At 40.8% G+C, this 13,815-nt stretch overlaps 1 protein-coding gene across 3 annotated transcripts in view; it reads right to left on the bottom strand.

The window, feature by feature from the left end:
- The window catches only part of dnai4 (dynein axonemal intermediate chain 4), a 94,808-nt gene that overhangs the window by 29,646 nt on the left and 51,347 nt on the right, over nucleotides 1–13,815 (bottom strand). For all 3 annotated transcript variants that reach the window (XM_059984372.1, XM_059984374.1, XM_059984373.1), the window contains 4 exons: nucleotides 13,453–13,539; nucleotides 5,868–6,019; nucleotides 4,818–4,975; nucleotides 4,151–4,275 (listed from right to left, as the gene is read on the bottom strand). In XM_059984372.1, coding sequence (XP_059840355.1) covers nucleotides 4,151–4,275; nucleotides 4,818–4,975; nucleotides 5,868–6,019; nucleotides 13,453–13,539 — 522 coding nt within the window. The remainder of the gene's footprint in view (nucleotides 1–4,150; nucleotides 4,276–4,817; nucleotides 4,976–5,867; nucleotides 6,020–13,452; nucleotides 13,540–13,815) is intronic.

The raw sequence follows: 13,815 nt of genomic DNA, 5'->3' as shown, positions 1-13,815 counted from the left end.
CTTTCGGCACTCTTCTGTTTTCATTGATGTTTGCAAAGAAAAAGAATTTCAGGATGTATATTGTATACATTTCCCTGATATTAAATGTACCTATTGAACTTACCCAAAGGGTTCTTTTATCTTAAGCTATTTAATTAATTCCAGTTCATTGCACAATGGACTTGGATGAGTGCAACTCCAACAACTCAAGAAACTTGACACAACTCAACAATATATGTTTGTTATGCAATCAAACACCCTAAATGCTCATTTCTTCCACGAACAATACACTTTTGCATTACAGAGGCAATGTGAACTATCTACAAACTGCACTGTATTTACTCATTTAGGTTGCTCATTGGACAGAGGCAATAGACACACTGGAAAATCAGCACCTTGAATTTCTCTATATCCTGAAAATAAAACAAAAAGCTCAATCTATACACATGGAAATCTGCCAAACTGCCCTTTACAGTCTGTGATTGTTTGCCATTTTCTCCTACAAGATGGAGGGAAGGGTATTAGTATATTATAGCATGTGATGCTGCCCTAAATGCCAACTGTGTAACAGGCAATAACTATAGCATGTGAAATGGTCGTTATGATCATGTAGCTAGAAGTATAGATAAAGCATTAAGTGATCAAGTTAGAACAGTGGTTAAGTAAATGAGATTGTAGTTTGTGAATATCATGTAGGAGCATTGATTGATACAGATTGCTATTGGGCTAGTGAAGGGCTCACACAATAAAGAACAATGAAGTGTTTAATGGTATTTTAGGTTGTCATTAAAACTTTCTGCAATTGAATCAAACCCAGAATTCATCAGCCAATTTGGACACCTCCCACTATTGTTTCTTCATTTCTGTCCTGAAGAGCTATAACTTTTGATCTATTAAAATATCTCCACAGATGCCCATTTATTCTTGAAAAATTTTCAGCATTAGATAGATACTTTATTTATCCCAAAGAAAATTACAGTGCCACAGTAGCATTACAAATTCACAGATATACAAATATCAGAAGAGAAGTAGGAAAGAATTTAAAAAATAAGTTACTTGTCTTATACAAGTGGGTCACCACTTCCCGAACTATAGGTTGACTTATAGAGACTAATGGGCAAGGGGAAGAATGACCTCATATAGCGCAATTTGGAGCAGAACAGTTGTCTTAATTTAATACTATACATCCTCCTCTGTTCGACCAAGGTGGCATGCAGAGGGTGAGAAACACTGTCTAGAATTGCCAGGATTTTCTATAGAGTCCTTTCATCTACCACAGCCTCCAGTGTGTCCAGTTTGACTCCTATAACAGAGCCAGCATTTCTAATCAGTTTATTGAGCCTGTTAGCATCACCCATGTTGATGCCATTGCACTACCGCATAAAAGATTGTACTGATGGTAGAACAGGTCTGGACCGGTACTCCAAAGGACCTCAGTTTCCTCAGGAAGTAGAGGTACACCTTGTACACAGCCTCTGTGTTGGTGCTCCACTCAAGTCTGCCATCCAGGTGCACCCCCAGGTACTTATAGATCCTCACTACATCCACATCCTCACTATCAATAGTACCAGGGAACAGTGCAGGCTTAGTCTTCCTAAAATCTATCACCATCTCCTTTGTCTTACTGATGTTGAGCTGCAGATAATTCAGCTTGCACCATTTGACAAAGTCCTCCACCAGGGCTCTGTATTCATCCTGCCATCTTCCCTTTATACACCCAACTATTGCTGAGTCATCAGAGAATTCCTGCAGATGACATAACTAAGTGTCATATCTAAAGTCCGAGGTATACAGGGTAAGCAGGAAGGGAGCCAATACAGTCACCCCATGGGGCCCCAGTGCTGCTTACAGCTTATGCCTGACACACAGCTCTGAAACCACACAAACTGCAGACTGCCAGTCAGGTAGTCCATTATCCAGAACATGGTGGAAGTGACAACCTGCATTGAATGGAGCTTTTACTCCAGCAATGAGGGCTGTGTGACATTGAAGGCACTTGAGAAATCAAAAAAACATGATCCTCACAGTGCTGCCCTGTTTATCGAAACAGGAGTGGTCTCTGTTCAGCAGGTAGATGACAGTATCGTCAACTCCAATGTGCTCCTGGTAGGTAAACCGCAGGGTACTATTTGCTTTAAGTGATTACCTCCTCTGTAAGAAGGTGTGGATATGACTTAATTGGGACAGTTTAGTTTCAGAAATTGAAAGGGTGAAGGAACCTTTGTTCACAAAAGATATGGAATGACTAACCAAGAGGAAGAAAGAAGCTTACTTAAGGTTTGGAAACAAAGATCAGAAAATGCTCTTGGCGTCTTACAAGATAGCAAGGAAGGATCTTAAGAATGGACATAGGAGAGCCAGAAGGGGGCATGAGAAGGCTTGGCAAATAGTATTAAGGAAAACCTCAACGCATTCTATATATTGTATATGTGAAGAACAGGAAGATGACAAGAGTGCGGGTAGGACCAATCTATCCCTGATACCTGGAGTCAGAGGAGATAGGGAAAGTCCTTATTGAAGACTTTGCTTCAGTATTCACTAGTGAGAGGACATTAATGACTGTGAGGACAGCTTAAACTGAGTGAGATGCTAGAACATGTCAACATTAAAAAAGAGGGTATGCTGGAATTTTTGAAAAATATTAGGATAGATATGTCTCCAGGACCAGGATATACCCAAGGGATTGTTGTGTCTTTGGTGACGATCATTGCATCCTCAGTAGACACAGGAGTAGTACCAGATGATTGAGGGGAGTGAATGTTATTCCATTGTTCAAGAATGGGAGTAGGGATAACCCAGAATTAAAGACCAGTGAACCTCACAACAATGGTAGGAAAATTATTGCAGAAGATTTTTGGAAGCAGGGTTTATGACCATTGGGGGAAGCATACTCTGATTAAAGATAGTCAGCATGGCTTAGTAAAGGACAGGTCATGTCTTATATGCCTGACTGAATTCTTTGAGGATGTAACAAAACACAGTTATGAAGGTAGAGCACAATGGATATGGTGTGTATGAATTTTAGTAAGACATTTAGTAAGGTTCTCCATAGTAGGCTCATTCAGAACATCAGGAGGTATGGGATTCAGTGACATTTGACTGTGTGGATTCAAAATTGCCTTGCCCATATAAGGTAATTGTAGGTGGAGTGTATTCTGTCTGGAAGTCAGTGACGAGTGATTTTTCACAGGAATCTGTTCTGGTACCCCTGCTCTTTGAGATTTTGAGATTATAAATAACTTTGATGAGTAAATAGAGAGGTGGGTAAGTAAACTTACAGAAGACATAATTGTTGACATTGTTGTGGATAGTGTACAAGTTTGTTGAGGGTTACAAAGGACATTGATAGGATGCAGAGCTGGGCTGAGAAGTGGTAGATGGAGTTCACTGCCGAAAAGTGTGAAATGATTCACTCTGGAAGGTTTAATTTGAAGATAGAATACAGGATTAATGGCAGATTTGTAGAACTGAGGAGGAACAGAAGGATCTTGGAGTCCATGTCCATAGATCCCATAGAGTTGCCACACAGGTTGATATGGTTGTTAAGAAGGCATTTTGTATGTTGGCCTTCATTAGTCACGGGATTGAGTTGAAGTGCTGTGAGCTAACGTTGCAGCTCTATAAAAATCTGCTTAGACCACTCTTGGAATATTGTATTCAGTTCTGATTGTCTCATTCTAGGAAGGCCGTGGAAACTTTATAGAGTATGCAGAGAAGTTTATCAGGATGCTCCTGGATATAAGAGTATGACTCAGGAGGATAGGTTTAGTGAGGTAGGGCTTTTCTCTGTAGAGCAAGAGAAGGAGAGGTGGCTTAATAGAAGTATACAAGATGGACAGCCAGACATATCTTCCTTAGGCAGAAATGGCATAATTTTAAGGTGATTGAAGGAAAGTATGGTGGGAATATCAGAGTAAAGTTTTTTGTTGCACAGAAAATGTGGGTGCACATAATGTGCAGTCAGGGATGGTGGTAGAGGCAGTTACATTAGGGGCCTTTAAGAGAAGTTTAGATAGGCACATGGATGATGAAAAAATGGAGGGATATATGGAAGGAAAGGGTTAGATTGATCTTAGGTTAGTTAAAAGGTCAGTACAACATTGGGGGCTAAAGGGCCAGTACCATGCTGAAACACTCTATGTTCCAAAAGTTTAGATTTTATTAAACATACCTTTGGATGGAAATCAAAACACATCCCTGGCGCTTGGTGAGATATAGATGCCTCATTCTTCTTTTCTTTATCAGTCATAATTTTTTTAGATGTCTGTACACTTGTTCGTTTTATCCTCATTAAATCTGGGGTATAAAATGAATGTTACACAATGAAACATCATGAATTCACATTCCTGTGATAACAGCGCAAGTGAGGATTTATTTATTTATTTGCCTGAAACTTATTCAGCCTCAGACAGATAAATAAATAAGAAATTGTAATGAATTATGGGCCGGCTGGTAGTGTAGTGGCATCAGCATGGGACTTCAAGGCAGATGATCCTGAGGTTAAACCCAACCAGGTCCCAACCTGGGCAGCAGTATCTGCATGGAAAAAAGACCTGGTAATCTACTTCCCTATCTTGTCATGAAAACCCTATGGACCCTATGGTCCATGAGATCACGAAGAGTCAGACTCAACTAAACAACTGAACAATGACAACAATGAATTATAACGTAAAAATATCTGTTTTAAGTGAAATTTAACCTTGGAATTGGCGCTGCAAAATTGAAGCCTCAATTCCTTATTCAGTTGTACTTCAGAGACAACTTAAGAGTGGCAAAATAAACAGTAATTTACTGCTTCTTCCCATCTCCAACACTCTATGATTGGATTCAAGGCTTACCAGATGATTCCAGTCCTTTTGCAAGGGTCCATTTGGCAATCCTACCATCTGCGGCAATGGAGAACAATGTCCCTTCCTTTTCATCCCCTTTGGAATTTCTATCCTGTTCAGTCCACTTCAGTTGCCAGACAGGGCCAATGTGCTTATTCATATCATTACTGCAAATGATAAAATTGACAATTTTTTCTAAAGTCCCCAATTGAAATATGATATTCAACTTTTTAAAGAGTACTTGTCCATGAACAACAAACAAGGTGTTGCTGGCGTTCATCACCACCACCTACATTTCATATCCTGGAGTCACCCCATATCCAAACTTGCCAGGTCCACTATCCTGCACAGTCAAAGTGTCCCACACTCCAGTATTTGGACCTAATGCACTAAAGTAGAATGGCTACCAAGGTTTCCCTGAAACCCTTGACAAATGTAACCGCCATGGCCCCAACTTGTCTAGATGCGAAAAATTAAAAATAAAGAAATTCACACCCCAACAATCACTATTGAAATTAATGGAACTGAGTATATAGTGTATTAATCATGTACCACTAAATATTGACAAGTGAGTTTGGGATTTCCAATGCAGGGAAGTTTGAAAATATGGATTTGCTGCCATTTAAACTGATAAATGCCAGTGGTTCTATATTACTGCAAATAATTTAATACAGGTTCCAGCTTATCAAAGGCCTAATATTTACAAAGATGGTTGGTTTCAATTCAGAGGCAAATAAACACTTGGTTAAAATTATTTTGGTGCTCTAAAAACAACAGGGTGAATCTTAACTTTGGCTGATAGATCCAAATGGAATTGCCCAGTGGTAAATCCTTGAGTTAAATGGAGAGACTGTATGCCCAAATGCATTAAATAGTATTGCGCGCCTCATTTCTTACTACAATCTGTTACTGGAACCAAGTATTGCTGAGTTTATCTCTCTTTTGACTTAGCAATCAGAACTACATAAGTTCAGGAACTCAACCAACTCAAGGAAAAAGAAAAACGATGATGCTCAGCACTGCATTGTCATGGTAACCAAAATAATTTGGTGATCTCACCTGCTATCCAGAACCAATCCATTTTCAGAGTTGCGTACATTGTAGATAGCCACAAGTCCATCGTAGAACCCAACTGCCAGCAGATTGGGACTATCCGAAGAGAAATCCAATGCTGTAACACCACTTTCACAGTGATAGATGCGCTCAGGCCACTAGTACAAATGCAAATGTACATTTTTTGAGGGTGGAAGTAGTAGTACATCTATTATCACATCCTGATTCAAAAACATCTTTCTTCTAAAGAAATGGTATTTCCCCAAATAATAATTGAGGAATGTAAAATGGGTTGCTAAATTACACTCAACTCATACACTATCACACAAAACCAAATCCTGCACTAGTATTCAGAACTTGAAAAAGAAAACTATGGGATGCATTTGTGCACCACAGGATGGTAGGGGTTCCCATCCGATTACCAGCACAGTTGCAGATTTTTTTTAATATAAATTAAAGAGAAATGCAGATATGACTTTTTGGACTGGAGGACCAAGAGGACTATAACAAATCAATACTCTGCAGAGCAGCGCTAAGTTGTATACAAGTGTAATCCTAAAGAATTCAACTAATTCAGTAAATTTTTAGAGATGTAGAGTCGTAGAACACTACAGCACAAAAGTAAGAGTAAGGGGAAATATGAATATTAGGCAGGAACTTGGAAGCATAAATTGGGAACAGATACTCTCATGGAAATGTACAGCAGAAATGTGGGAAATGGTCAGGGGATATTGCGTAGTGTTCTACAAAGGTATGTTCCAATGAGACAGAGAAAGGATGGTAGGGTACAGGAACCCTAGTGTACAAAGGCAGTAGAAAATCTAGTCAAGAAGAAAAGATAACAGAAGGTTCAAAAAACTAGGTAATGATAGAGATCTAGAAAATTATAAGGCTAGCAGGAAGGAGTTTATGAAATTAGGAGAGCCAGAAGAGGCAATGCGAAGGCCTTGACAAGCCTTCAAGGATTAAGGAAAACCCCAAGGCATTCTACAAGTATGTGAAGAGCAAGAGGTTAAGACGTGAGAGAATAGGACCAATTAAGTGTGACAGTGGAAAGGTGTGCATGGAACTAGAGGAGATAGCAGAGGTACTTAATGAATACTTTTGCTTAAGTATTCACTACGGGAAAAGTACCTTGGCGATTGTAGGGATGACTTGCAACGGACTGAAAAGCTTGAGCATATACACGTTAAGAAAGAGGATGTGCTGGAGCTTTTGGAAAGCATCAAGTTGGATAGGTCACCAGGACCTTACGAGATATACCCCAGGCTACTGTGGGAGGCAAGAGAGGAGATTGCCGAGCCTCTGGCAATGATCTGGGAGAAGTTCAGAGGATTGGAGGGTTGCAGATTTTGTTCCCTGATTCAAGAAAGGGAGTAGAGATAGCCCAGGAAATTATAGACCAGTGAATCTTACTTCCGTGGTTGGTAAGTTGATGGAGAAGATCCTAGGAGGCAGGATTTATGAACATTTGGAAAGAAATAATATGATGAGGAATAGTCAGCATGTCCTTGTCAAAGGCACGTCATTCCGTAGGAGCCTGATTGAAATTTTTGAAGATGTGACTAAACACATTGATGAAGGTAGAGCAGTAGATGTAGTGTATATGGATTTCAGCAAGGCATTTGATAAGGTACACCATGCAAGGTCTATTGAGAAATTGAGGCGGCATGGGATTCAAGGAGACATTGCTTTATGGATCCAGAACGGGCTTGCCCACAGAAGGCAAACCGTGGTTGTAGATGGGTCATATTCTGCATGGAGGTCAGTGACCAGTGGTGTGCCTCGAGGGTTCTGTTCTGGGACCCCTTCTCTTTGTGACATTTATAAATGATCTGGATGATAATGTGGTAAATTGGATCAGCAAATTTGCTGATGATACAAAGATTGGAGGTGTAGTGGACAGTGAGGAAAGTTTTCAAAGCTTGCAGAGGGATTTGGACCAACTGGAAAAATGGGCTGACAAACTGCAGGTGGGGTTTAATGCAGACAAGTGTGAGGTATTGCATGTTGGAAGGATAAACCAAGGTAGAACATACACAGTAAATAGTGCAGTAGAATAGAGGGATCTGGGAATACAGATACATAATTCCCTAAAAGTGGCGTCACAGGTAGATAGGGTCGTAAAGTGGGCTTTTGGCACAATGGCCTTTATAAATCTAAGTATTGAGTATAAGAATTGGAATGTTATGGTGAGGTTTTATAAGACATTGGTGAGGCCGAATTTGGAATATCATGTGCAGTTTTGGTCACCTAATTACAGGAAGGATATTAATAAGGTTGAAAGAAGGTTTACAAGGATGTTGCTGGGACTTGAGAAACTGAGTTACAGAGAAAGGTTGAATAGGTTAGGACTTTATTCCCTGGAGCACAGAAAAGTGAGGGTAGATTTGATAGAGGTGTATAAAATTATTATGGGTTTAGATAGAGTGAATGCAAGCAGGCTTTTTCCACTGAGGCTAGGGGAGGAAAAAAAACAGAGGACATGGGTTAAGAGTGAAAAGGGAAAAGCATAAAGGGAACATTAGGGGAGCTTCTTCACACAGAGAGAGTAGTAGGAGTATGGAATGAGCTGCCAGTTGAAGTGGTGAATGCAGGCTCACTTTTAACATTTAAGAAAAACTTGGACAGATACATTGATGAGAGGGGTATGGAGGGATATTGTCTAGGTGCAGGTCAGTGGAACTAGGCAGGAAAATGGTTTGGCACAGTCAAGAAGGGCCAAAAGGCCTGTTTCTGTGCTGTAATGTTCTATGGTTCTATTGTTCTATGGATGAGGAAGTGGAGGGATGGGTTAGTAAATTTGCTGAGGACACAAAGGTTGGGGCTGTTCTGTATAGTGTGGAGGGCCATCAGAGGTTACAGCAGTACATTGATAGGATGCAGAACTGGGCTCATAAGTGGCAAATGGAGTTCAACCCAGATAAGTGTGAGGTGGTTCATTTTGGTAGGTCAAATATACTGGCAGAATATAGTATTAATGGTAGGACTCTTGGCAGTGTGGAGGGATCTTGGAGCTTGAGTCCATAGGACACTCAAAGATGCTGTGTGATTAAGAAAGCGTGCAGTGCATTGGCCTTCTGAGTTCAAGGACCGAAAGATAATGTTACAGCTATATAGAACCCTGGTCAGACCCCACTTGGAGTACATTGCTCAGTTCTAGTCTCCTTGCTACAGGAAGGATGTGGTGCATATAGAAAAGGTGCAGAGGAGATTTATAAGGATGTTGCCTGGATTGGGGAGCATGCTTTATGAGAATAGGTTGAGTGAACTTGGCCTTTTCTCTTTGGAGTGATGGAGGATGAGAGGTGATCTGATAGAGGTGTATAAGATGATGGGAGGCATTGGTCATGTGGATAGTCAGAAGCTTTTTCCCAGGACTGAAATGGCTAACTCGAAAGGCCACAATTTTAAGGTGCTTGGAAGCAGGTACAGAGGAGATGTCAGGGATAAGTTTTTTTATGCAGAGAGTGGTGAGTGCATGAAATGGGCTGCAGGCGGTGGTGATGGAGGCAGATACAATGGGGTCTTTTAAGAGACTCTGGGATAGGTACATGGACCTTAAAAAAAAAGAGGCTATGGGTAACCCTAAGTATATTCAAAATACATATTTGGCACTGTGTTGTGGGCCGAAAGGTCTATATTGTGCTGTAGGTTTTCTGTTTCTATGCTTTAGAAACAGGGCCTTCAGTCCAACTGGTCTCTGTCGAACCATCAGCCATATGAAAAAATGTAACTGAAAGAATGTCAGTGTAGGTGTGTAGATCTGCATAAAGGCCTCAAAAAGCATTGATCTAATATTTACCTTATATTCTTTATATATTGTACATATTAATAGATTGCAACTCTGCCAAATAGACTTATTTCTTGAAGCTCATCTTAAATTGGAGACAAGTGCTCCTAAAAAGGTAGAGACTCTGCTGCAAGGAAACAGATAGCTGATGATAAGTTGGGTAGAAGTTTTCGGGTTGACAAGCAGTGATCTAAATAAATATATCCTACTTCATAGCTTGTATTCTGTAAATAGTCTTTGTAGCACAAAATAAATTGATCTTTTAAAATCAAATCAAATAGTTTTCACTGCTGGCAACATTTTATACATCCCATGGGCAAATTGGAACCAATGCTTCAAAACCGTGCACCATGCAGTTACCATGGTTACTTTGACAGAATCTTCTGCCAAGAAGGACAAAAGCAATAAGTTCATCAGAAAACAACCAACAGCAGGTCCCTCTCAGAGATACACACCTCCCTTGCTTGGAAATATACAGCCATTCCTTCCACATTAACAGGCCCCAGTCCTATAACTCCCTACTCTACAGCAGTGAGGGAAGACAGCAGAAAGGCTGTATAGGTTCAAGAATCTTGGATCTTTTCAAGGATGATGAAGGGTGGGCAATAAGTGCTGTCTTGCCATATTACAATAAATTGGTTAAGTACAAAATTGTATTCTTCTGATCCTACTTATTTTTTAAAATAAAATTTGGTCAAGTAATAGAATCTAATTGTATTACCTCATCCTGCAGGCATAACTAGAAGCAACATGGTAAACTAGGTAGCAAATGTAGTCACAGTTAGCAGTAGTTCAGGAAGTTCAGTCTGCTTAAAGAAATCTAGATTTAAACATGATGGCATCAGCTACCATGCTGCCCCTAAAGCCTGCTCATCCATTCAATAAAATCATGGATAACCTGACTGTTATGATCCCAGCCCCCTCCTTTGTGAGAATTGCAAGAGCCCTAGTGAAGGGGGGGGGGTCAATGACCCAAGAGAAGAGAAAGATACGTGCGGTGTCCCTCGTTTCACGGCGAGGCAAAAGCTGGCGACTGTGGTCATTGTCTCTTGGAGACACCTTTGTGAATTGAGAACTGTACTACATGTATACCCTCAGGGCAACGTGGATGGAGTGACGGAGAGAGACTGCATCATCCCAACCTGATTGACATTTGAGACCCCGTAAGCAAGGATAAAAAGGTGGACTGAAGGGGGCAGGCCCTCAGCGACGCAACAGGAGGAGACCCCATCGCTCATCGCTCCCGTGATACTGGGAAGCTATTTGGAAGCCACATGTGGTTTCGTTCCCCTTTTGCCTGGGAAATGAGTGGCTGATAACATTGAAAAGGACTTCGAACTGACAACGGGGAACCCACATTCCCGATTCAACGGTTTTGTGGCAAAAAGGAAGGGCAAGTTTCTTTTCTCACCACCAATCTCTTTCTCTCTCCGACACATGAAACTCAGCACCCCTCCCCCCCACAAAGGCAGAAAGCCTGCATGAACTCGAGAGATTTTTATATTTCCATCGGACAAATTATTAACCCTAGACAACGATAGAGCTTATTTCTTATTGATTATTACTATACCTGCGCTTTAGATTGAGTATTGACGACGTATACTATCTGAATGTTTGCATTAACCTTATTTTTGTGCCCCTTTATAAATAAAAACTTTTGAAAGTAGTGCCATCAGACTTCAAAGGACCTCTCTATCTTTGCTGGTAAGTGATCCAGTTACGGGATACGTAACAAGCCGAACTCCAAATGACTAACTGTCCCCAGCTTAAAGCTTGATGAACGTAGCAAGTCAGGCAGTAACTATGGAAGGAAATAGACAGTTGCTATTTCAGGCCAAGACCATTCATCAGGATAGGAAAGAAAGAGGGGATACAGCCAGTTTAAGAAGGTGAGGTTGGGAAGGAGCTGGGCAAAATCTAGTGAATGATAGTTAGATCCAGGTACGGGTGGTATATGTGGTAGGCAGGTGGGGGTGGAAGTGGGAATTTTTATTTGTATTTAGAGATATAGCATGGAATAGGTCATATTGGTCATTCAAGTTGTGCCACCAGCAACCTGCCAATTTAACTCTAGCTTAATCATACATAAATTTACAATAACCAATTGACCTACTAACCTGTAAGTCTTTGGACTGTGGGCGGAAACCGGAATATCTGGGGGAAACCCACACATTCATGGGGAGGAATTACAAACTCCTCACAGAGGATGCCAGGATTGAACTCCGACACTCCGAGCTAACCACTATGCTATTGTGGTGCCAAGAAGCTAGTAGGTGATGAGTGGAAATGACAAAGAGCTAAAAATGGAATTTGATAAAGAGGACAATGAACCTCATAAAGAAGGTAAGGTGAGGAGGGGGGGAAACCAGTGTGAAGACTGGATGATCGGCAAATTGAGAGTGTAGGAGAGGGAAATAAGATTGAATTGAATTGACTTTATTTCTTACATCCTTCACATACACCACGAGTAAAAATCTTTACGTTACATCTCCATCTAAATGTGCAATGTGCAATCATAGTAATTTGCAATAATTTATAATAAATAGAACAGTCAATGCAATATAGAGTACACTTAGGTCTGCCTGACTTCAGCAGTCTGATGGCGTGGTGTAAGAAACTGTCTCAGAGTCTGTTGGTCCTGGCTTTTATACTGCGGTACTGCTTCCTGGATGGTAGCAGCTGGAGTAGATTGTGGTTGGGATGGCTTGGGTCCCCAATGATCCTAAGGGCCTTTTTTACACACCTGTCCTTGTAAAAGTCCTGAATCATGGGAAGTTCAAAACTACAGATGCGCTGGGCTATCCGCACTACTCTCTGCAGAGTCCTGCGATTGAGGGAGGTACAGTTCCCATACCAGGCAGCGATGCAGCCAGTCAGGATGCTCTCAATTGTGCCCCTGTAGAAGGTTCTTAGGATTTGGGAGCCCATACCAAACTTCCTCAACTGTCTGAGATGAAAGAAGCGCAGTTGTAACTTTTCCACCACACAGCTGGTGTGTACAGACCACGTGAAGTCCTTGGTGATCTGGATGCCGAGGAACTTGAAGCAGTTTACCCTCTCAGCCCTAGATCCATTGATGTCAATAGGGGTTAGCCTGTCTCCATTCCTCATGTAATCCACAATTAGCTCTGTTCTTGTGACATTGAGTGAGAGGTTGTTTTCTTGACGTCACCATGTCAGAGATGACTTCTCCTCTGTAGGCCACCTCATTATTGTTTGAGATAAAGCCAATCAATATAGTGTCATTGGCAAATTTAATTAGCAGATTAGCAAATGGAGTGAGGGGATGGTGCAATAAGGGAAAAGTCACTGGGATAGATGGGAGTGGTTAACAGAATTTAAAGAAATGTGTGTACATGCCATCAGGCTGGAGACTATCAAGGTAGAGTCTGTTCCTCCCATCTGCATCTAGCCTCAACTTGGCATTAGAGGCTAGGACTGTCACATTAGTATGGGAATGGGGAAGAGAATTAAAATGGCTGGCCACTGGGAGGTCCTGACTGAAGGCACTCAACGGTGATCCCCAAATCTGAATTAGGTCTCACTGATGTCGATGAGGTCATGCCAGTCATCTGTACATTTCCCTCCATAAGTTCTGCCTGACCTGCTGAATTCCTGCTGAAATGCTCCAGCTTTTTGGGTATTACATCTGATTTCTAGCATCTACAGTCTCTTGTGTTCAGCCAAGAGATGAAAAAGATCTAGAATTAAAACTCTACCGTAAATCATTTGGCGGAAACCAGAGGCACAATTAAAATATTGCCTGAGTTGTGAATGTTTCAATAACTTACAACTTACCATTGGATTTTTCAGTGACCAGCAGCAAATCAATCCTCCATTTTGTTCCTTATATCCAAAGCTTCCATAACCTACTGCTAGTAGGTCCTGAATGTCAACAAAACACAATTTTTATGATAGACATAAAAACATAATCCTAAATCATCTGATTTTTTCAGAGTTCTAACAATTGTAATTATTTCTTAACATTTTAATCAACTGATCATGAAATATCATTTTATTAGGAAATTCCCTGCAAACAGAGAATCTATTTAATAAAAACTCCCCATCATTAAAACTCAAATCCAATACAAAGGTACACAAGCAACATCCACAAAACAGCTAGGAAGTCTTTAAATTTCATTTTGAGATCAGTTTGATACA

Source organism: Hypanus sabinus, chromosome 11, assembly GCF_030144855.1.
Source record: "Hypanus sabinus isolate sHypSab1 chromosome 11, sHypSab1.hap1, whole genome shotgun sequence".
In the NCBI taxonomy this organism is placed as follows: domain Eukaryota; kingdom Metazoa; phylum Chordata; class Chondrichthyes; order Myliobatiformes; family Dasyatidae; genus Hypanus; species Hypanus sabinus.
This window is presented reverse-complemented; position numbering and strand designations above follow the sequence as displayed.